Here is a 26,072-nt window from a genome sequence, read left to right as displayed (position 1 = left end):
ACTTTAAAAGTACCTTGCAAGTAGCTACTTGTAATTTTTTTTAAAGCCTTATTGATAAAAACAATAAGATAGAAAAGAAAATATATATGAATATATTATGAAAACCATAATCCAATTTGTACAAACCAATACAATATGTTCAAACAAAAGGCATATTGATCAATCTGTTTAAAACATGCTCTGAGCATTTTCTAGTTTTCAGAAAATGCCTCAAATCCCACCTTAAGTTACTATTCATCTGCTGATTTTGGTTGTTTGGGTGACTTTTAATTGGCAACACTGCACAGATCAATTCATCCCTTGTGAATTTCTCTGTGGGCTATAATAGGTACTTATAATTGTCATGCATGCTGAATCAATATGACAAATTTCTTGCTCCTCCATCTCTAGATTTTAAGAAGCTGACCTGTTTAGGACCAGTGCTGTGTGACTATTCAAGACAACTTTTCTTGGGTGATTCTCCAAGTTCATGCAGCTATATATAAAACTATCATTATTTTGATCTGGAAAGATTGAATTTGTTTCAGGATTAAAACTGCACAACTACAGATTGAGAGTGTGTGGCATAAGCTTCAAATTGCATCAAGCTTCAAATTCAAGTTCTTCAATAGGCAAGTATATTTTAAGTTCGCTTCGTAGACAGTATCCTATAGATTAAATGCTGGTCATACCAGCCCTAAACATAATATTTTTATGTTTCATATTTTCGGCAGAACTGTGACTGTGACTGGTGTGTGCATTTATGGTGAGAACTTATCCCAGCAAATACAAAACATTTTTGAAAACATCTGCAAAAGTTTTGAATATCTCAGCAGTACATGTAGAAACGTTTAATTAAATAATGGGGCAGTAAAAACATTTAAATAATATTTGTTTTCCATAAAAACACCAAAACATTTAAATAATCGCCGTTTGACGTCACAACATGTGACGTCATCACAACATCATCAATCAGATGCCTGATGAAGTCCGATGCTTTCGGACGCAACTTAGCAAAGTGAGTTGCAAATTTAGTTCAAGTATTAGATTTAATTTACAAAATGATTTAAATAATGGGCCGGCTGTGCCTCACCCATCATTTACATTTATACTGCTTCAGAAAGTGTATTTGTTTTCCATAAAAACACCAAAACACAATGATTTAATTGTCTAAGTTTATTCTGAATTGGATTATGGGCTAGTAGAAATCCTACAAGCATGTGATTTTCATCCAATTTATTAAAAATACATTCATGTGTATTATTTAAAGATGAAAGGAAATTGCTAAATATTTTCATATAAAATCATAGAGATTCACCACCCCTCAACCTTTGAGATTTGATGATGAACCTGCAATGTAGAAAATATGTCAAGGTTGTCTAATTGGGCCATCAAATGACAGATTTGGCAACCCTGATTTAACCATGTAAACAAAATGCCACAAAAAAACACTTAACTGACCAAGGTTTTGCATAAAAATACACTGTAATTGTATTGAAGGCCCGGGGGGGCCACTCAAATATGAGAGTGTACGCATGCGTGACCAAATTTTTTTCGAACACCCCCTAAACAAGTTTTCCTCTGTGAGCAAAATGACCCCTAAACAAGTTTTTAGCGCTTTCCCAAAAAATTTGACCCCCTAAACAAGTTTTTGTCTAATTTTGACCCCCTAAACAAGTTTTTGTCTAATTTTGACCCCCTAAACAAGTTCTTGTCTAAATTTGACCCATGTTACAAGTTTTGATGGATTTTGACAAATTGAACAAATTTGTAGGCCTACTAAGTTAGCAACTTGTCATTGTAGGCCTACACTAAAACTGAGTCCGCCTCCCGGATATAGGCCTACCCCACCTCTGGTATACCATACCGTACCACTTTAAAATATAAATAATTCAGATTCGTAGCTTGTTACATGAATCGGATTGGATTCATGTAAAGTAGTTTTGTGAGAATATACCAATATTCAGCGTAATTTATCATCATAGTTTATCCAGATGCAACGTTAAAGCAGTATTCACATCGTATTTGGTTCCGAATTCGGCACCTAAAGTTGATTATCGTGTCCTGATATCAGCGGCCCTTTTCATGCTTTCTACTGCATATATAATTTCCTAAAGTAATCCAGAGAAGGGGAAACTCGCAAATCTACCAGCAGGAGTAGTAAATAATGTGAGGAATCTATAAAGGTCCTAAAAATCTTTTTGAAATAAATGATATTTTCATTCCGGATTTTCGTCTCCCCGTTTTGTCCACTGAACTATATATCCATCATCATAATCATGACGTCATTAATTAATATGCATGTTTTTTAATCTAAACGGTATTTTACATAGAAGTACCAGGCCATGGTTAAATCACATGTAACACGTCATGAAATATATTTGCATAACATAGTGCTTTAAATATTTATACGACACTGGAATCAACTTTTTTCGGAATCGGAGTTTCAGCAGATTTGAAAAGCGGATTAAAATGGTACCCTAAATGCGTTACAAACGATTTTAAAACAACCCCTTTTCATGAAAATCACCGCTTTTTGCCCCTTAACGCGTCACACGCTAGAACGTGCCCAACCGAAAAAACACCCCTTTTCACGCTGCTTTTTTTGGTCACGCATGCTTACATCATTATATTTGAGTGGCCCCCCCGGGATTGAAGGAGACTCAGCTGTTCAAACCTCCCAATACCCTCATTGTCATTACAATGAAAATTGATCAAGCATAGTTGAAAGTTGAATAAAGCATTCAAAAGTTGTCAAACTTATAGTTAATAGGCCTACATCATTTAAAAAAGCTTTAAAAGGATTTTAATACATAATTCAGGTTTAAAACCTCTAGACCAGGCCTTCTCAACTAGTTTATTTGAGTGCCAACTGGGAAATTTTAGTGATCATGAAGTGCCAACATGTTAAGGGAGGATTTTGTGAGGGAGCTCGTGCGTGACCGACCGCGTAGCGGGTGGGGTCCAGGGGCCTGCCGTACACACTTAAAACTACGGGGTCAAAAAATGACCCAAACGGGGTCATTTTTTGACCCCAGCATAGTTATCAACTAAACACCATACCACTAACGGGTCATTTTGACCCCATTGGTCGGGTCATTGCAATGACTACGTATTTGGGTCAAATAGTAACCCCATTGGGGTCAAAATATTACCACATTTCGGGGTCAAATAAAATGACCCCTTCAAAAGGGTTGCCTTATTGGGTTACTTAATGACCTCATTTCGGGTCAAATGAAATGACCCATTTGAAAGGGTTGTTTTATAGGGTTACTCAATAACCACATTTAGGGGTTGTTTGGATTTTTTAGTAGGCCTATGGTCATGCTGGTCCCACCAGGACATAAGTGTGTTTCTGCACAGAGAAAGCATTACATAAACAGCAAACTGCAAAATGCATCTGTGTATCACACTCACACACAGTCAGTCATCGCCTATGACAGTTCACGTATTATAAGCTTACATGATATAAGCTTAACAACTGCAGCCAAGACACCAGCCACGACAGCATGAAATTGAATGAATCTGCGTGCATAGACAAGGGTCTATGCATCCTTGCAGTCTCACTTTTCAACTAACTTTTCATATTCCATCATGCAGACAAGCACACACGACAATCCGCTGAGCTGCACAATCAGAACAAATATGGCGCTGATGTGACCACGTGAGCCGATGCACACCGTGTGTGCAAATAGTTCAAATGCAAGTCATTATAAAGTTGACAAATTGGGTAACTTCGGTCAAAAAATGAGTTTTATTTATTAATCAACAAACATTAATTGCAGCTCATGTTTAAACTCATTTATGAATTGAGATTTTCAAAGCGGAAGATTGAAACTGATATCAATGCGCCGACGGTATCGGCAAAATGACCACTAAGTTTTTGACCACGTTAAGTCAGTGGCTAAAATGACCTCGTGAATGTGGTCAAATTAAAACAGTACAACCCCCTTGAAGGGTCAAAACAACCCCAAACGTGGTCAATTCAAAATGACCACGGAAAATATAACCCCATAGTTTTTAGTGTGTATGGCCCCTGGAAGTATCCAGTGTGAAAGCCCCGGCTGCGGGGGTTCAGGGGCGCCCCGGAAGCTCTGAGATTTTAGGGCTTAATTTCTAAAAGCTCAGATGTGGTATTTTCACCCCTTTTTTTTGTTAAAAATTGATGTGAAGAAAGAGTAAATTTACTGTACGCCACTTCAACTAACTCCAAGCGCCACAAGTGGCGCGCGCGCCGCCAGTTGAGTAGGCCTGCTCTAGACATAATTACATCAAGAACAACTTGTCTCCAGGGTATTTAAATGACAGTTTTCAATACCATTGCCATCACCCACCTTTGTATAGTATTTTTGTGGGGCCTGAGAGCACATCAGACACACCAAATTGCATTCAGAATACGAGGAATGTCCTGATGATATCAAATAATTTTGATTTTTTTTCATTTGTGAATCGCGATAATACAAATTTTATGGCAAATTATTAACAATTGATATTTTTGACATTTAAAAGTCATGATATGTAAAACTAATGATATGTACCATATTCATTCCCTTAACTGTCCAGGACGCTTAACAAAGTCATTTTAGGTGGGCGCTTATTTTTTACATTGTTTACATAATTATACTGCGCCAATAAAGTATCCTTACATTTGGAAAAATAATCACAATTTTAAAACTGAACAATATTGAGGTAAATTTTGTTTTTGATAGATGCACTATCTAATCCTGCACATTATGACACCACATTGAACCCAATGTGACCTCAAGAAGTAAAGTTACAAGCAATTGAATAGACGAAGGTCCAGTTTTAAAAGTGACAAACTGGCCTATACATGGAGCAAAAAGATTCCAACATTAAGCGCAACAAAGAGACAACACAGTTTCTTCAATGAAGCGTTATTTAAAGCAGTTTTTATTTCAGTTTTTACTTCTCTGTACTTTTCATAACTTTGTCAGTTCTTTTGTTTCAGTTTTCTTTTGTTCCTTTTGTTTTAAATTAAAGCCAAAGGCATAAATTAGCCATTCACCACTTTCAAACCAGATGTCTAGTTTGTGGAGTTTTGAATAGGCCAGTTTGTCACTTTTAAAACTGGACCTTCGTCTAATCAAATGCTTGTAACTTGCTTTTTGAAGTCACATTGGATTCAATGTGGTGTCATAATGTGCAGGATTAAATAGTGCATCTATTAAAAAAACAAATTTACCCCAATATTGTTCAGTTTGGAAATTGTGATTATTTTTCCAAGTGTAAGGATACTTTATTGGCGCAGTATATTTGCATGTACATAAAAAGTGGCCCAAAATATTCATCCATCATCATGTACCTTATGTTTCAGACAATGATCCAGATTTGCATAGACCAAAGTATTCTAGCTAGTTAGACAGTTAAAAATATCAGTTCTCTTGTTGTAAAGTCACTGGCTTGGCGCTTAATAGGGGCATGGGCGGTTAATGGAATGAATACGGTACGGTAAAAAGTGTATGTAGCGGGGCTCCAGTTATATGATGCAGGATGATCTCCTAAGCATTTTGACACCTTCAAGTTTTTTTATTGAAATCGGCCTAAAAATGAGTAGGTGCAAATGACCAGACGGGGACGTGCCGCAAACATTGGTAGCATTTTCTGCCTTTTAGTATATCAATGACCCCTTTTTCTCGGCAAAATTTTGATATATGGATGGGTCCTTTTTTTCGGAAACTTTCTGAATGTTGCCAAAATGTTTGAAATTTCACCAAAATTTGGGGGGAAATTTGTAAAAACTAGACAATTTGGGTAAAATTTTGACTTTTGGTATATTAATAGGTCCAAATTTCTTGAAAAATTGGAATATTGATGGGTCCACTTCCAAATTCTCAGCAGCACACCCTTACCAAAACCAAACTTGAGTACCCCTGGTTCCTTACATGGGAGCTGTCAGATGTCGGAGCTCTCAATGTATTATATCAACCTTTTATTCAGCTAATACAAAATACAAGCAATGCAAGAATACAAGAAGGAAAATAAGATACAGAAAAAAGGACAAAATCTGGACAAGATGCCCAAATTAATGCAGGTTGACACATTATACATAGTAAAAATACATGAGAATAATACAATTATTTTAAAAAGCTCTCTCATGAGGCAGTTCATGTGTATGCAGGTGGCTTGACAAGTTATGAGCCATTAAAGCTGACACTTTTACTTCAAACTTTTCATATTGTGCTTTTCTTTGAAAAATCATCCATGGTCTTAGTTGCAACTAACGTACAGTTCCTTAAATGGGACCAGATGGCAGAGCTCTAAGCTGTATTTCAAAGAGCTGTACCTCATAATTTCAATTTTTGCCATTGTTTCAACAGGTACTAGTAAATGCCCAGTCTGGGAACCATCTACCGATATTAAATAAACTTATAAAATGGTGCAATTATTCACCTACAATACCATGATACCAACAACAGAATTAGTTCCAATCACATGCCTAGAAACAATTGAGCCGGGAATTGAGCAACAGCACCATTGGTGGTCTTGTATATAAAAAATTCTTTACTTTTTCACATCACCAGATGCTGAACCAGAGACAAACTGGGAACACACCAACAATGCAATCCAGAGGCAAAACATCATCTGTGTGTAGGTATTGCAAGCAGAGGTTTATTGCTGATACTCCACGGTTCATATCCCACATACGTCATCATAGGATGCACATTACCTCATACTGGTATAACAATCCTAGTCTTCCACCAAAGACAGGATGTGCTAAAAGGAAACCAAAGATCATCAATGTTAAAGGACAGTTAGTCAATAAGACTCTGATAAAGATGAAGATACGGATTGAAAAACAGAAGGGACAGAATTGTATAACTCAAAAAGATTGTAAAGGGCAAGCTGGTCAAAAGTTACATAGATGCAGATATTGTGGCAAGTGCTTCGCTTTCGCTGGTAAAAAGAACCAGCATGAAATGATACACACAGGTGAAAAACCACACAAATGCAGATATTGTGACAAGAGCTTTAGTCAAGCTGGCCACAAGAAAACACATGAAATGATACACACAGGTGAAAAACCTCACAAATGTAGTTATTGTGACAAGTGCTTTATCAATGCTAGTTACAAGATTAAACATGAAATGACACACACAGGTGAAAAACCTTATAAATGCAGCTATTGTGACAAGAGCTTTAGTCAAGCTGGCCACAAGAATAAACATGAAATTATACACACAGGGGAAAAACTTCACAAATGTAGTTATTGTGACAAGTGCTTTAGCCGGGTCAGTTACAAGAAACAACATGAAATGACACATACCGGTGAAAAACCACACAAATGCAGCTATTGTGACAAGTGCTTTAGCCAGGCTGGTGACAAGAAGAAACATGAAATGACACACACAGGTGAAAAACCTTATAGATGCAACTACTGTGACAAGAGCTTTAGTCAAGCTGGCCACAAGAATAAACATGAAATGACACACACAGGTGAAAAACCACACAAATGCAGATATTGTGACAAGAGCTTCACCCACACTGGTTACAGGAATAAACATGAAATGACACATACAGGTGATAAACCACATAAATGCAGCTACTGTGACCATTACTTCAGACAGGCTATAGCCAAGAAAATACATGAAATGACACACACAGGTGAAAAACCTCATCAATGTAGACATTGTGACATGAGTTTCAATCAGGTTAGTGCCAGGAAACAACATGAAATGACACACACAGGTGAGAAGCCACACAAATGCAGCTACTGTGACAAGTGCTTTATTGATTCTGGTAATAAGAAAAAACATGAAATGAGACACACAGGTGAAAAACCTCATAAATGCAGCTACTGTGACAAGAGCTTTATTGAGGCTAGTTACAAGAAACTACATGAAATGACACATACAGGTGAAAAACCACACAAATGCCAATACTGTGACAAGTGCTTTATCCATGTTGGTTACAAGAAGCGGCATGAAATGACACACACCGGTAACAAGCCACATAAATGCCATTATTGTGATAAGTGCTTCTTCGAGGCGTCTGATAGGAATAAACATGAAAAGACACATACAGGAGATAAACCTCACAAATGCAGGTATTGTGACAAATGTTTCAGCCAGTCTACTAACAAGAAACAACATGAAATGAGACACACAGGTGATAAGCCTTATAAATGCAGCTACTGTGACAAGTGCTTCTACCGTGATGATGTCAAGAGGAAACATGAGGTGACTCATACAGGTATTAAACACACATTGCAGCTACACAAGGACTTCAGCTGAACTAAAACCAAGAAAAGACATAAAACCACACAAATGCACATATTATGAGAGTGTTTCAATCAGGCTATAGTGCTAAGGAAAGTCTTGAAATGGCACACGATAAATGGCACAAATGCAGATATGTGTACAACCATATCAAAACGATGCACTTGTCGCCTGCTACATGTGTCTCATTTCAAATAGTAACTAGAAATAAATACCAGACTCATCTCAAGTGAAGGTCACTTCAAATCATCCCCAAGTCAGATGGTTAAGGAATGTTCTCTGTATTCCTAAATTTCCTTTGACTACATACTAAATAACATTTTCTTTGATATCATGAATGGTGTCTATGACTATACTACTTTATAACGTTTTCATAACTATTGTTGATGACTGCATAACATTTCTTTTGATATCATGGATAGCTACTATTTTATATAACATTTTCTTTGATATCAAAAATTACTCTACTACTTAAATATATTTCTTGAACATTTCTTATAATTATCATTGATGACTACACTACTTTATTACATTTCCTTTGACTATACTATTTTATAACATTTTCTCTGATATCACCAACGACTCTTCTACTACTTAAACATTTCCTTTGATTTCCTTTGATGATAATACTACCTTATAACATTTCCTTTCATATCATGGATAACTAGATACTACATTAATAACATTTCCTTTGATATGATAAATTACTCCGCTGCTTTTTTCGCCAGCCCATACGCGGGGCTGGTATCTATTTCTGATGACTATACTAACATTTCCTTTGATAATTTTATCATGGGTGACTATACTACTTTATAACATTTCTTTTGATATCGTAGATGACTATACTACTTTATAACATTTCCTTTGATATCATGGATGACTATACTACTTTATAACATTTCTAATTTGATATCATAGATGACTATAACATTTCCTTTGATATCATGGATGACTATACTACTTTATAACATTTCCTTTGACTATACTACTTTATAACATTTCCTTTGATATCATGGATGACTATACTACTTTATAACATTTCTAATTTGATATCATAGATGACTATAACATTTCCTTTGATATCATGGATGACTCTACTACTTTATAACATTTCCTTTGATATCATTGATAATATATATGAAAACGTTATAAAGTAGTATAGTCATAGACACCATTCATGATATCAAAGAAAATGTTATTTAGTATGTAGTCAAAGGAAATTATTCGTCGTGTAGTCATTAGCCCATTCATGATATCAAAGAAAATGTTATAAAATAGTACTATAGTCATTAGTCACCCATTCATGATATCAAAGGAAATGTTATAAAGTAGTATAGTCATATCACCAAATGAAATGTTCATAGTTTTCCTTATCAATGATATAAGAACTGCTCAATTAAAGACTTAATAGTAGTCATTTATGATTTTAACGCAAATGTTGTAAGATAGTATAGTCATCAATGATATCAAAGGAAATGTTATAAAGTAGTATAGTCATCCATGATATCAAAGGAAATGTTATAAAGTAGTATAGTCATCCATGATATCAAAGGAAATGTTATAAAGTAGTATAGTCATCAATGATATCAAAGGAAATGTTATAAAGTAGTATAGTCATCAATGATATCAAAGGAAATGTTATAAAGTAGTATAGTCATCAATGATATCAAAGGAAATGTTATAAAGTAGTATAGTCATCAATGATATCAAAGGAAATGTTATAAAGTAGTATAGTCATCAATGATATCAAAGGAAATGTTATAAAGTAGTATAGTCATCAATGATATCAAAGGAAATGTTATAAAGTAGTATAGTCATCAATGATATCAAAGGAAATGTTATAAAGTAGTATAGTCATCAATGATATCAAAGGAAATGTTATAAAGTAGTATAGTCATCAATGATATCAAAGGAAATGTTATAAAGTAGTATAGTCATCAATGATATCAAAGGAAATGTTATAAAGTAGTATAGTCATCAATGATATCAAACGAAATGTTATGAAGTAGTATAGTCATCCATGATATCAAAGGAAATGTTAGAAAGTAGTATAGTCATCAATGATATCAAAGGAAATGTTATTGAGTAGTATAGTCATCCATGATATCAACGGAAATGTTATAAAGTAGTATAGTCATCAATGATATCAAAGGAAATGTTATAAAGTAGTATAGTCATCCATGGTATCAAAGGAAGTGTTATTGAGTAGTATAGTCATCCATGGTATCAAAGGAAATGTTATTGAGTAGTATAGTCATCCATGATATCAAAGGAAATGTTATTGAGTAGTATAGTCATCCATGATATCAAAGGAAATGTTATTGAGTAGTATAGTCATCAATGATATCAAAGGGAATGTTATAAAGTAGTATAGTCAGCCATGATATCGAAGGAAATGTTATAAAGTAGTATAGTCATCAATTATATCAAAGGGAATGTTATAAAGTAGTATAGTCATCCATGATATCAAAGGAAATGTTGTAAAGTAGTGTAGTTCAGTAGAACCTCTTTAACATGAAAACTTTGGGGCCACAGGTTTCAGTTTGTATTTTCAGGATTTTGTGTTAAATGGGTTACTTTAAACACACAAAAACAATGCCAAGGGACTTCAAACTCACTGTGTGTTATCAGATTTTTGTGTTAACAGATGTTGTGTTAACTAGGTTCCATTGTATTGGTCATTTATGAATATGATATCAAAGGAAATGTTATAAAGTAGTATATTAGTCATTAATGATATCAAACAAAATGTTATAAAGTTAGTATTAGTCATTTATGATATCAAATGAAATGTCATAAAGTAGACTAACATGATTAATGTCATCGTGAATTTTGACTCAATGTCCATTTTGGAGACTGTTTATTAATAAATAGAAAGACCAAATCCTAGAGTGTTGAAAATGTTTGTTGTTTGTTTTGAAAGTGAATTGGAGCTTGGATTAGCAACACAGTTGTCACATGTCAACACTTTGGAAAGTTTCATCATTCTTAATTATTTTATAGACACAATCAACAATAGTATTGGCACATAACACTAGTCTTGTTCACATGGGCCTTACTTTTGAAAGTAGCTCATTACATGTAAGATATCTTGCATGTAAAATCATGGAAACTTTAAAAGTACCTTACAAGTAGCTACTTGTAATTTTTTTTAAAGCCTTATTGATAAAAACAATAAGATAGAAAAGAAAATATATATGAATATATTATGAAAACCATAATCCAATTTGCACAAACCAATACATTATGTTCAAACAAAAGGCATATTGATCATTTTTTTCCTGCTTAGTTCGTTCTACATGAATGTATGAAAGAGGGTGGGGGGTGGTGTTTGTATGTATGTAATTGTATTTTATTAGACAAATTAAGAAACTTAGGCTAAGGTTAAGGGGGTGCTTGTTCAGGCCTTTTTGGCCTTCTGAGCATCTCCTCATTCAAATGTGTTGTTTTGCTGTTATTGTATTGTTGTATTTTGAATGAAATAAAGATTGATTGATTGAATCTGTTTAAAACATGCTCTGAGCATTTTCTAGTTTTCAGAAAATGCCTCAAATCCCACCTTAAGTTACTATTCATCTGCTGATTTTGGTTGTTTGGGTGACTTAATTGGCAACACCGCACAGATCAATTCATCTCTTGTGAATTTGTCTGTGGGCTATTTGTCATGCATGCTGAATCATGACAAACTGATTGCTCTCTGTATAGATTTTAAGAAGCTGACCTGTTTGGGACCAGTGCTGTGTCTTTTCAAGACAACTTTTCTTGTGTGATTCTCCAAGTTCATGCAAAAACTCTTATTTGACCTGGAAAGATTGAATTTGTTTCAGGATTTGACATGCAGTGTCTATAGATAAACTGCACAACTACAGATTGAGAGTGCATATGCATTAATATTAATGTATGATGATCATGTATAGCTCGAAGTAACAAGATAAGTCGCATCAAGTAAGCTTCACATTGCATCAAGATTCAAATTTAAGGTCTTCAACAGGCAAGTATATTTTTAATTTGCTTAATTTTTAGACAGTATCCTAATGCTGGTCATACCAGCCCTAAACATAATATTTTTATGTTTCATACTTCAGGCAAAACTGTGACTGTGACTGGTGGTGTGCATTATGATGAAAACTTATCCCAGCAAATACAAAACATTTTTGAAAACATCTGCAAAAGTTTAGAACATCACCAGAAACCTTTCAATGCCAGGTTATCAAAATAAAGGGTATAAAAACATTTAATAACAGTTTAAGACTTTTAGTGCTATTTCAAGTGCTATGTGATTGTAATTTGACATTACTTGCTTTATTTCTCTGAACTACATTAGCACCTATTTACAAAGTACATGTGACAAATGTATTGCCTTGTATTCTATTACCATCATGACCCATTATTCAAAATCGCACTGTGATTTGTTAAAACACATGTCTGCAATACCGGGTCAAGAACCAACACATAGCATTACGCTTGGTTATGCGTACAATATTTTATAAAATTTACTTCGAGGACTGTTATAGGCCTATATCAACAATTTGAAAAATATCAAATTTTAAAAATTTGTCATAAAATTTGTATTATATCGTGAATTTCAAAAAATAAAAATTATTTGATATCAGAAAGACATTCTTCGTATTCAGAATACAATTCGATATGTCTGATGTGCTCTCATGTCCCACAAAAAATACTGTCGAAACGCTCATTCTAGATCCCTTAAAGGGTGTAGCATTATTATGTCCTTAGCAGAAATGTATACATAATGGGGCAGTAAAAACATTAAAATATGAATGGGTTAGGCATTATTTCTAAAGTAAAAAACCTCAAACAGTTAAGTACAAATTTTACAGCTTAGTAGACCAGTACTTAACCAACAATGTTTTTTTTCACAGCTCCAAAGTTGCCCAAAATTTGCTGTGGGCCATTTTTAAGTTCAAAGTGTATTGTTTTCCTTAAAAACACCCAAACACAAATTGTCTAAGATACAATTTTGAATTGGATTATAGGCTAAAAACCCTACAAGCATGTGATTTTCATCCAATTTATTAAAAATATTATTTAAAGATGAAAGGAAATTGCTAAATATTTTCATATAAAATCATGGCGATTCACCGCCCCTCCACCTTTGAGATGATGATGGACCTACAATGTAGTACAAGATTGTCTAATTGGGCCATCAAATGACATATTTGGCAATCCTGATTTAACCATGCATGCATGTAAACAAAATGCAAAAACACTTCACTGACCATAAAAATACACTGCAATTGAAGGAAGCTGAAGGAGACTCAGCTGTTCAAACCTCCCAATATCCCCATTGTTATTACAATGAAAATTGATCAAGCATATAGTTGAAAGTTGAATAAAGTATTCAAAAGTTGTCATACTTAAATAGTTAATAGGCCTACAATAACCTACATCATTTTAAAAAGATTTAAAAGGATTTACATAATTCAGGTTTAAAACCACTAGACATAAAGACTTTGAACAACTTGTTGGGACAACTTGTCTCCAGGGTATTAAAATGACAGTTTTCAATACCATTGCCATCACCCACCTTTGCATACCGTCGTTTTATCTTTTCAGTTTCTGTTTCCGTATCCGTAATAGTTTTTGTAAGTCATTGTTATTCTGAAGTGGTAGTCTCCCAGGTATGACCAATATTTTATTCTAGCCTTTTGTTAGTTACTGAAAATTTGAAGCTCGTGAATTTCAGTTTTCGTTTTGGTAAGTTATATTGATTTTTCACATAAAACCTTGAGATGTGCGGTTGGGTGCCAATCTAGACAAAAGAAGCGTCTAAATTTTACGGTCCTAAATTCATGTAAATTGTACGGCTTCAATTGACATGTGTTTAGTGTATATGCACTTACGCCTAGACGTAAGTGGCTCGTAAAAATTGTCTTGCATTGAAATATATACTAACCATGTTGCCAAGTTATAAGCAAAAGTCTTTCTAATTGGCGATGAAACGAGCGCCTGAAATAGTCAAATATCTCCCAATGAGGCGCATACAAGTGGTGATTTGGTAATCATGTTTTATATTGAAATGCAATACAAAAGAATTGCATTGGAGCAAAGATAATTTATTCTATTCATTCGCATACCAATGGCAAGCTAATCTGATAATTGGTTGGGCCTATATGCAAGACTCGGGTTTATTTTAAATGTTTATTTTTTCAGAGCTTATTTTCAGTCTCATCTTCTCTGGTCATACTGATAAATTTCGCCAAGGGAGGGGGAGGAAGGAAGGGAGGGAGGGGATACTTGAGACTGAACAAGTGAGAGTGGGAGGGGGTGAGGAAGAAAGAGAGGAGAGGGAGAAACGGAAAGACTAGAAAGAGAAGATCTCGAGAGGAAAGAGAAGGGACCGGGAGAGAGTGTGGAGACTGATCATTCGGAGGGGGGGGAGGAAGCAAAATAGGGTGATAGACGAGGGAAGGGCGACACTGCGGCCCTGCACATGTGTATTGGGGTGCGACATGCTCATAAGCATGATAAGCGGACCTTTTGTGATTTAAGGGCTTATTTTCAACGTTTTTACAGAAAAAAGTGGACCTTTTCATTCGGATTGGCATTTTGTAATAATGTGAATCAATAACAGTGTCAAACACTAGAGGGCGCTAGACCATAAAAAATACCGGTGTTAACACCCATGACACCGGTGATCCATAACCTTGTCTCTCCAGCCTTTATTGACACAGGCATCCACGCCTATTGAAATAAGCTGATTGGTACTTCAAAGTTAACAATGAAGTCAGATTACAGTAAACTTACTGAATCCCTTGCGTTTTCGTATCTGAACAATAGACTTACGGAAACTGAAAAGATAAAAAGACCCATAGTGTTTTTTGTAGGGCCTGAGAGCAGGGTTGCCAAACCCGCGATTTGGTAGCCCAATTGGGCGACATTTGACAATTTCTTGTCCCATAGAAACCAATGGTTAAGAACAAATTTGGGCGACTTTTCAACATTGGCTCCCGCGACTTCTGATAGTTTCCTGCCCCATAGAAACCAATGGTAAAGAGAAAAATTGGGTGACTTTTCGATTATTTGACCCGCGATTCGGGCTGAAATCATTTGGCAACCCTGCCTGAGAGCACATCGGACACACCAAATTGCATTCAAAATACGAGGAATGTCATATACGAGGATATCAAATCATTTTGTGGGAAATTATCAGTCCTCAAAGTAAACTTTATAAAATCTAATGATATGTACTTAAAGTGAAGACCGATGTTATGTACATGTAGCTGGGAGGAAAAGCCGACCATCATATGAAAATTTTGACCTTTTGTATTGAATTGAAGATATACATGTACATGTAGTTTCCAAAACACTAAACAACTAATGTAGAACCCAGGGGTGCCACTCAAGTATGATAGTGTACACATGCATGACCAAATGCTTTTGAAACATCCCCAAATTTAGCCCTAAATGAGTTTTTGGCTAGTAAAAATACAACAAATGTACCCTTTTTGGACTTGCAATTTAGCACAAATTTGAAAAGGTACCCTAAACAAGTTGTTCAGTTTCAGAAAACTACCCTTATTCATGAAAATCAGTGTGTTTTAGACCCTAAATGTGCCGCGCGCATAACTTGCCTTGCCTAAAAAAACACCCATTTTTACTTGGTTTTTTGGTCACGCATGTGTACAGACCATTTATATGAGTGGTCCCCTCCCCCCGGGATGTAGTATCGGGTCCACTTATCCGGATGTTATTCAGTAGCCGGGGGTAGAGTGCCCCTGCTGACAAAAAAATGAAAGAAACTAGAAACATCACGGTTTTCGACACAAGGTGTCGATCGGGATATGCCTTCACCATGGGGCGATTTAGATTCAGTAAGATTAAAATATCACACTGTACACGCTGTATTAATGTTAACAAACAAACCTAACCTCAAATGACATTTGACCTCTGTATGTGACCTCATATGAGACCAAATTTTATCCAAAAGCAGGGTTGGCGATTTTTTTGATTTAAAAAAAAAAATCAAAAAAATCGATTTATTTGATTTAAATCGGATTTTTTTGATTTAAGGCAGCTGTGTACTCTCAGACATGCATGTAGTAAAAGTGCCATAACTTTGTAATTATTAATGCAAGACATATAAAAGTATACATTTTTATAAAGGCAAGACATCAATGAATCTTAATATAAATACAGATTTGGTGTAAAAACAACAATTATGAAGAAAATCACAAAAAGTGAGTTTTTGGCAATTTTTGTTCGGTACATCATAACAAAAAACACTCTTTCCAAAAATTGTTATTTTGTTTTTTTCTTAATCTTGAGACACCATTCCAAAAACGTTTTTTTTAGTTTTTTGATATTGGCCTTATTTTTTGAGATATTGACCATATAAGGCATCAAAATTAACTTTTTAAAATTCACAAACGCCTATTTGCACAAAATGATGCCTAAAATCGGAAATAGACCAAAATATAAAAAAATGAGAAAACCGTTTCTTAAGTCGATCATGCTTTTTATGATGAGCATAACTGCTTACCTATAGATGCTATATTTATTGAGTTATCGTGTACCTAAATCGTCATTTTACCGAGAAAATGAACATTGAAATAAAGGCCGTTGAAGTTTAAAGTGGTCATATTTTGCACTTTGATCGATGCTCACAGGAGAATGCGGCAGTTCTCGCTTTTCTACACATTACGTGAACATCGGGTAAATCCACAGCCCCTTGAGAAGTTTGGGCGAAATCTATTCATATCTTGATGTTTAAATCCGGGGAAAGAACTTGAAAAAATTCACATTTTATCAGCTAAAAGCGGAGCCATTTGACCGCTAGGTTTTATGAAATCAGTGCTTCCGCTGGTGCTTCCATAAGATGCGCGGCGCGCATGCAGCTAAGCGTTGCGTGTATGCGTAGCGTATCTGTGCGTTAACAAATTGCTTTCGTCTACAAAACGCGATGCGTTGTTGCGCCAGATACCCGATGGTACAACAAAGATTTTCTTTCCTTTTAAATTGCGGAAACGAGTGAAATAGTGAAATAAAATCCATAAAATAGAGCAGTTGGAGTTAACAAATCTGGATTTTCTTTCCTTGTGTTTATAAAAAACATAACAAAGTAAATACATTTCAAAAAAGCTCAATTTCGCGATCCTATCAGGTATTTACAAAAAATCAAAACATGTTTTCAGATGTGAAAATTTCAAAGAAAAAAATTGGTAAAATCATGGGAAAAAACCTGTTGAATTCTGCACCTTGAAAATGATTTTTTAGCAATAGATAAAATGACATCATAGAGGTATTTAATTGTATCCAAAAGGTGTAGAAACATTAGAAATGAAGTAAAACAGGCAATTCAAGATAGAAATTAACTTAAATTTATCAAAACGGTAAAAACTGAAAAAGTTGATTTAAATCAGTGATTTAAAAAAAAAATCATTTGATTTAAATCGTGATTTAAATTGTGATTTAAATCAATTGATTTAAATCGCGCCAACCCTGTCCAAAAGTCTTAAATAATGATATTTTACAAATTAACATCACCCAAAAAAAGTAGCCAGAGGTTTCTGACCATGACCCACCCACCTTTCCTGAAAATCGGATGTCTGCCAAACATATACATATGCAAATAAAATGGGATTTACTTGGAATTTGTCTTTGGTGGAAATTCTGTGGTCAGTGAGTGTTTTACATACAAACAAGTACTTCCAAATTATACTTTCGGTATAAAGATATAAGAGAAAAAAACAACCTTTTTCCGACCGACCAAACTTCTGAAAGTGATCTATGGACAAGCAGACAATTCTTTTTTGGTCCAATACCGGGACAAAATGATGCAACCATCAATTTTGTTTTGCCTTTTTTCTCAATTTTTTTTTATTTTGCCCCCCATGATCAAGGAAGATGGCTACGCCCTTGGTTATATGATATCGCTCATTCTACAAAATCCGGTGCCAATCCACTATAAAAATTGAAAAAATAAAAGTTGTTCAAAAAGACCTGCTTTTTGTATTTTTTAAGAGTAAATGTATCACTACTTTCAGATGTAAAAAATTGCCAACACCACTTGCATATTTTTCTTTCAGGAAGTCATGATGTTTTTAACACTAAAACTCAATGTAATGTGAGCTACGTTACCGACTACAAAATGGGCTGGTTTTACTCAATCCAAGGTCATAAAAAGCAAACTAAAGATCACTTGAGTGAAATGTAAAACAGATTTCACCATTTCATAGAAGTTTTGAAGATGCGTAAATGAGTGTGTAACGTAGCTCACAGTAACGTAGTTCACTGGTTTTTAATGTTTTTAATGTGATTTGCGAACGTTAGAACGCGTTATGTCGGTTAATTCTAATATAAATGGGGTTCGACCACTGGTAGCTTTCACATATTATTAGGAAGTACATCTAATACAAGTGCATACTATAGAATCCTGGTAACGTAGCTCACCAATCTTAACATGGTCGGTCGAAATTTCAATGTTTACAACATTTCTATGCCAAAATGCTACAGCATCACGATTTTTACTGTGATTTTTAAAAACCTATGAGTGTTTCCTTTCAAAAACCGCAAATTACATTGATACCTCTGTTTTACTTCTTTCCAATAACGTGTGTTAAAAGGGGTAACGTAGCTCACAGCGTTTTGGTGGAAAGTGCAATTTATTTTAGAATGACACAAAGACGTTTTAATCACTAAAAAATAATGTTGATAAACAATATGATGGTGCGTTATCTAATTAAAAAACAACAAATATGTAAAGAAATCGCATTTATTCAAAGAAAATATTCGGGGTTAGATGCGACACTTAAGCAGTGGAAACGCATTTTTAGCGATTTTTGAGCCTTTGCAAGGGTTAATCAGCTGAAGAAAGCATTTAAAGTATGGAAAACTATATATGTCCGTGTAGATCTCGTTGAGTTCTACCAGAAAAACAACATATTTGATGCCCTAAATGCTCGACAAAGTGTTTGTGGACCAAAGAATGGAAAAAAGGCTATTGGCACCGGATTTTGTAGAATGAGCGATATGTTTGTTTGTTCGCCAGCAACTTAGCGAACATCTCAATTTCTTCCAATCTCATAGTACTAATAATACTACATGCAGCCATATGACGTTACCCAGGGGGGCACTTCCATTATGCATATATGCATCATGTGCCTCGGGATAGACCCCCCCTTTTCAAACTGCCTTGTACCCAATGACCGCCTGTTTTTGTGTTATTGCCCGCGGTTATTGCCCTACCTATTACCCAATGACCCCCTTCAGGTAATTCAGGTCATTTGGCACTTCTTTATGTGTACTCAATGATACTCATTTGGTAATCCTGTACCCAACAACCCCCCATTTTACAGTTTATTACCCCAATGGCCCCCTGTTTTCGAATGACCCCTTTTTATTCAGGTTGTGTACTGAATGACCCCATATTTATACATTTGACCTGAATGCCCCTTACTTTTAACATGGCTAAGGCACGTCCCTGTCATTTCAAATAGGGAGTGCCTCCCCCGGGCTGTTACACCTGTGTTGGATTATAAATATTACAAATTTATAAAAATTAGAAGCCACAAAGTCAGGAAATGTTAATGTTTCACACAACATTTTCAGACTGTTCTTGATTTCCTGAGAGGTCAGTGTAAATAACAGAGGTTGACAGGTTGTGACTTGACAAAACAATTAGTCAGTGGTGTGTACCAGGGGGGATGTACTGTGCCCCCCCCCCTTTTGTCAGTCAGTCGGGAAATGAATGCATGCACCCAATCGCATAAAAATTGGGGATTTAGCTATTTTTTGAACAGTTGGGGAAATTGAATCTCGGGGGCCCCCACCTTTGAAAAGCTGTGGACGCCACTGCAATTAGTTCCAATCACATGCCCATATTCAGAAACAATTGAGCTACATAACCATTGGTGCTCTTGTAAAGTGTGCTGAGGCTTGTGGATCAACGTCTAGGCATTGTGCCTGTGCGTAGCGCACTATAAATCACTGGGATTTTTTTTCTTTTCTTTTTTTATAATAATAAAAAAATATCTTTACTTTTTCACATCACCAGGTTAATCACAGATGCCAACCAGATACCCCGGACAGATACCACATGCAGAGGTAAACTGGGAACACACCAACAATGCAACCCAGAGGCAAGACATCATCTGTGTGTAGGTATTGCAACCAGAGGTTTATTGCTAATATATCAAGGTTCTTATCCCACATACGTCATCATGCGATGCGTATCAACCCATATTGGTATAGCAATCCTTGTCTTCCACCAAAGGCAGGGTGTGCTAAATGGAAACCAATGTTCATCAATGTTAAAGGACAGTTGATCAAAAAGACTATGATAAAGACCAACATGAATGAAAAAAAGAAGGGACAGAATGATATGACGCGAAAAGATTCTAAGCAGAAAGTTGGTCAGAAGTTACATCGATGCAGATACTGTGACAAGTGCTTCACTTATGCCAGCAACAAGAGCCAACATGAAATTATACACACAGGTGAAAAACCACACAAATGCAGGTATTGTGACAAGAGATTTAGCCGGGCTGAAGAAAAGAAACATCATGAAATGACACATACAGGGGAAAAGCCTTATAAGTGTAAATATTGTGACAAACGCTTCTGTTTCCGTAGTGGCAAAAAATCCCATGAAATGACACATACACATGATAAACCACACAAATGCAGATATTGTGACAAGTGCTTTAGCTGGGCTAACACCAAGAAACATCATGAAATGAGACATACAGGTATTAAACCACACAAATGCAGGTATTGTGATAAGTGCTTTAGTCAGGCTGATACCAAGAAACAGCATGAAATGACACATACAGGTGATAAACCACACAAATGCAAGTATTGTGATATGTGCTTCAGACAGCCTAGTGGAAAGAATCGACATGAAATGACACATACAGGGGTTAAACCACACAAATGCAGGTATTGTGATAAGTGCTTTTGCAGAAATGATACCAAAAAACAGCATGAAATGACACATGCAGGGGATAAGCCTTATAAGTGTAATTATTGTGACAAACGCTTCCGCCATGGTCGTAACCAAAAAAACCATGAAATGATACATACAGGTGATAAACCACACAAATGCAGGTATTGTGACATGAGTTTCACTTTTGCTAATACTAGGAAATATCATGAAAGAACACATACAGGTGATAAACCATACAAATGTAGTTATTGCGACATGGGTTTTATCTATGCTAGTCACAAGAAAAAACATGAAATGACACATACAGGTGATAAACCACACAAATGCAGTTATTGTCAGATGGGTTTCATTCAAGCTCGTGACATGAAACGTCATGAAATGATACATACAGGCGAGAAGCCTCATAAATGCAGATATTGTGACAAGCGTTTCAATATGGCTTATGCTAAGAAAAGTCATGAAACAACACATACAGGTACAGAACCACACAAATGCAGGTATTGTGAAAAGCGCTTTATCCATGCTGGTACCAAGAAACAACATGAAATGACACATACTGGTGAAAAACCACATAAATGCAGTTATTGTGACAAGTGCTTCAGGCAGGCTGGTACCAAGAGACAACATGAAATGACACACGCAGGTGATAAACCATACAAATGCAGACATTGTGAAATTAGTTTCAATCATGTTGGTGACAAGAAACGTCATGAAATGACACACACAGGTGAGAAACCACACAAATGCAGACATTGTGACAAGGGCTTTATTAATTTGAGTAAAAAGAATAACCATGAAATGACACACACAGGTGAAAAACCTTATAAATGCAGCTACTGTGACAAGAGTTTTAGCCAAGCTGGCCACAAGAAAACACATGAAATTATACACACAGGTGATAAACCACACAAATGCAGATATTGTGACAAGTGCTTTAGCCAAGCTGGCCACAAGAAAATACATGAAATGGCACACACAGGTGAAAAACCTCATAAATGCAGCTACTGTGACAAGGGCTTTATTCAAGCAAGTGAAAAGAAAATACATGAAATGACACATACAGGTGAAAAAACACACAAATGCAGATATTGCAACAAGTGCTTTAGCCAAGCTGGCCACAAGAAAACACATGAAATGACACATACAGGTGAAAAACCTCATCAATGCAGCTACTGTGACAAGTGCTTTATTTATTCTGGTGGCAAGAAAAAACATGAATTGAACCATACAGGTGAAAAACTTTATAAATGCCAATAAGTACTTTATCCATCCTGGTTAAAATAATCAGCATGAAATGACACACACCGTTACAAGCCATATAAAACATAAATGTAGTTATTGTGACAAGGGCTTCTTCCAGTCTTATGATAAAAAGAAACATGAAATGACACATACTCGAGATAAACCGCACAAATGTGGAAACTGTGAAGAAATGTTTCAGCCAACTTACTAACAAGAAACACCATGAAATGACACACAGGTGATAAGCCTTATAGACGCATATAAATGCTTCAGCTGTGACAAAAAGGGACTTGCGGTGACACATACAGTCAGTTGATAAACCACATAAATGCAAGTATTGTGACAAGTTCTATATAATTATGTCTAAACTGAAAAATGATAGTAATCTATCCTGGATAATAAAGATAATAGCTTGATTATCTTTTGTTTGTCATATGCCAGATATAATCATAAAAGGAATTCAGTAGCATGGTTTTCCAAAATATCTAAAGAAATGTTATAATTAAAAGTATAGTAAAAGTAATGTTATAATTAAAAGTAGTAAAAAAATAATTAAAAGTAGTATTGTAGTCATCCATGTTATATCCAAGGAATTGTTAGGGGCTGTGCAATAATTATGTGTACCCCCATGCGTCACGGTGGTGAATTTTCAAAATGGTCTACCAAAAAATTGCTTGACTTCCCCTTTGGCCATGCCAAAAAATCTTTGCCTCCCCCCCTTTGACGTCCCAAAAAAACCTTTGTCCCCCTCCTACACACACAAGATTTTGGGGAGCCTGAATTTAAAACCTTAAATCATATAATGCGAGCACAGTGAGCAGGAAATTGTGCATATTTGAACATGTTCTTAATGTTTTCTTACACCTTTTTAGGGCGTAATATAGAAATGGTGCCCAAAATATCTGTGCCAAAAATCGCTTGCCCCTCCCTTTCGACCTGCCAAAAATCGCTTGACCGACCATTTTGACCTGCCAAAAATGCTTGCCCCCCCCCTTTGGCCTGCCAAAAATCTTTGCCCTCCCTATAATTCACCAGACCGGGCGTACACATAATTATTGCACCACTCCTCATAATGTATCATAGTCTTCCAAGATGTCACAGGAATTGTAATAATATAGTAGTTGTCCATGATATAATTTATAAAGGGAAATTTTTATAAAATAGTATATTAGTCATGAATGACATCAAAGGAAATGTTATATGGTAGTGTACATGTAGTCAATGTTAGTCAGTGGTAGTCAATGATATCAAATGAAATGTTAAAAGTAGTATAGTCATTAGTCACCCATTCATGGGTAAAATTATCATCAAAGGAAATTAAAGGAAATGTTAAAGTAGTATATAGTCATCAATGATATAAGAAACGTTCAATAAAATAGATGTAACAAAGTAGTAGAGTAATTTATGATACCAAAGGAAATGTTATGTAGCAGTGAAGTCAGTGATTTCAAAACGTTATAAAGTTGTATGTTCATAGTCACCCATTCATATGATATCAATGAAATGTTACAAAGTAGTAGTCTTGTCATCAAAGGAAATCAAAGGAAATGTTAAAATAGTATAGTTATTAATGATTATAGTAGGTCTAGTCCTCATTAATGATATTATAAATGTTTAAGATGTGTAATAAAGTAGTTATGATATCAAAAAACTGTTATACGTATATAAAAAAGTATCTAGTCATCCATGATATCAAATGATATGTTATAGATTAATAAATATGACTTGTTGGGAGTGAAATTGTACAAAATAATGCATGCATACTAAGATGTTGCGGGGCTCATGTATTAGACTCATCAACATCTAAGTATATGCAAGAATTAGTGCATTATTTAGTACAATTTCTCATGATGTTTGCCATTTCTATATGTATAACATAATTGTCACTAAAAATGTTGGAAAAATCATTATAAATGCCCGTAAGAAAAATGAATGCATCCAAACCTGTGTATTATACACAATTAATGCATGGTTCACAGTTATCTAACATTTGCTCGGTTCTCACTATCTACGAGTGTATGAAAGTAGTATAGTTAACCATGATATCAAAGGAAATGTTATTGTATAGTCATCCATGATATAAAAGGAAATGTTATAAAGTAGTATAGTCATCCATGATATCTAAGGAAATGTTATTGAGTAGTATAGTCATCCATGATATATGTTATAAAGCAGTATAGTCATCCATGATATCTAAGGAAATGTTATTGAGTAGTATAGTCATCCATGATATCTAAGGAAATGTTATTGAGTAGTATAGTCATTCATGATATCAAAGGAAATGTTATAAAGTAGTATAGTCATCCATGATATCTAAGGAAATGTTATTGAGTAGTATAGTCATCCATGATATCAAAGGAAATGTTATAAAGTAGTATAGTCATCCATGATATCAAAGGAAATGTTATTGAGTAGTATAGTCATCCATGATATCTAAGGAAATGTTATAAAGTAGTATAGTCATCCATGATATCTAAGGAAATGTTATTGAGTAGTATAGTCATCCATGATATCAAAGGAAATGTTATAAAGTAGTATAGTCATCCATGATATCAAAGGAAATGTTATTGAGTAGTATAGTCATCCATGATATCTAAGGAAATGTTATAAAGTAGTATAGTCATCCATGATATCTAAGGAAATGTTATTGAGTAGTATAGTCATCCATGATATCAAAGGAAATGTTATAAAGTAGTATAGTCATCCATGATATCTAAGGAAATGTTATTGAGTAGTATAGTCATCCATGATATCTAAGGAAATGTTATTGAGTAGTATAGTCATCCATGATATCAAAGGAAATGTTATAAAGTAGTATAGTCATCCATGATATCAAAGGAAATGTTATAAAGTAGTATAGTCATCCATGATATCAAAGGAAATTTTATAAAGTAGTATAGTCATCCATGATATCAAAGGAAATGTTATAAAGTAGTATAGTCATCCATAATATCAAGGAAATTTTATAAAGTAGTATAGTTCACCATAAGGCCAAAAAAATAAATTGTTTGGTTGCCCTTCCGAGACAAAAATTTGGAGGGTCGGTAGGTTATTCCTTTTTTTGTCTTTTTTTTTCATGGACTCTTCCTCAACTTTTCCTCCATTTTGAAAAGGCTATATTGACAAATGCTTGATCATTATGATAACAAAAATTTTGTGTTTTTGGACTGGATTTGAATGGAAATACTTCTTGTTTTCAATCAAATATTCACACCGAAGTCCTTGATTCTGTACAAATTTAAGGTTTCTTCTAAAAAAGAGATTGAAAATAAAAACCGACCCAAGATTTCAAATTTTTTGTGTCGGTCGGTTGAGGGCAACCAAACGTTTTTAGCCTAATATCAAGGAAATGTTATAAAGTAGTATACCGTAGTCCACCATAATATCAAGGAAAGGTTATAAAGTAGTATTGTTAACCATAATAATCAAGGAAATGCTATAAAGTAGTATACCGTAGTGCACCAAAATATCAAGGAAAGGTTATAAAGTATATTGCACAAAAAGAGTATCTGTACACTTAAAACAAAAGAAATGTCTTAAGGGGTACTACACCCTGCCCAATTTTAATGCCTATTTTTGCATTTTTCTCAAAATTTATAAGCGCATTGGTGACAAGTAAGATATGTATATTATAGGGGCAAGGACTACAACTACTGCACTGGAAATTTTATTTCAACACACACAACAGTTGTGGAGTTACAGTCAAA

General features: G+C 35.0%; 1 protein-coding gene and 1 long non-coding RNA gene across 2 annotated transcripts in view; one reads left to right on the top strand and one right to left on the bottom strand.

Annotated features, from left to right (window-relative positions):
* LOC140168177 (uncharacterized) overlaps positions 1–26,072 on the bottom strand; it is a 156,340-nt gene that overhangs the window by 38,964 nt on the left and 91,304 nt on the right. The window lies entirely within an intron of this gene.
* On the top strand, positions 359–25,903 carry LOC140168712 (uncharacterized). Its single transcript, XM_072192122.1, has 3 exons — positions 359–611; positions 6,522–8,228; positions 20,287–25,903. Exons 2-3 carry the CDS (start codon positions 6,522–6,524, stop codon positions 22,378–22,380), a joined length of 3,801 nt encoding a protein of 1,266 aa, XP_072048223.1. The 5' UTR covers positions 359–611; the 3' UTR covers positions 22,381–25,903.

This window comes from Amphiura filiformis, chromosome 13 (assembly GCF_039555335.1).
Source record: "Amphiura filiformis chromosome 13, Afil_fr2py, whole genome shotgun sequence".
NCBI classification, from domain to species: Eukaryota; Metazoa; Echinodermata; class Ophiuroidea; order Amphilepidida; family Amphiuridae; genus Amphiura; species Amphiura filiformis.
Note: the sequence above shows the minus strand (reverse complement) of the source record. Positions and strands in the feature narration are given on the sequence as shown.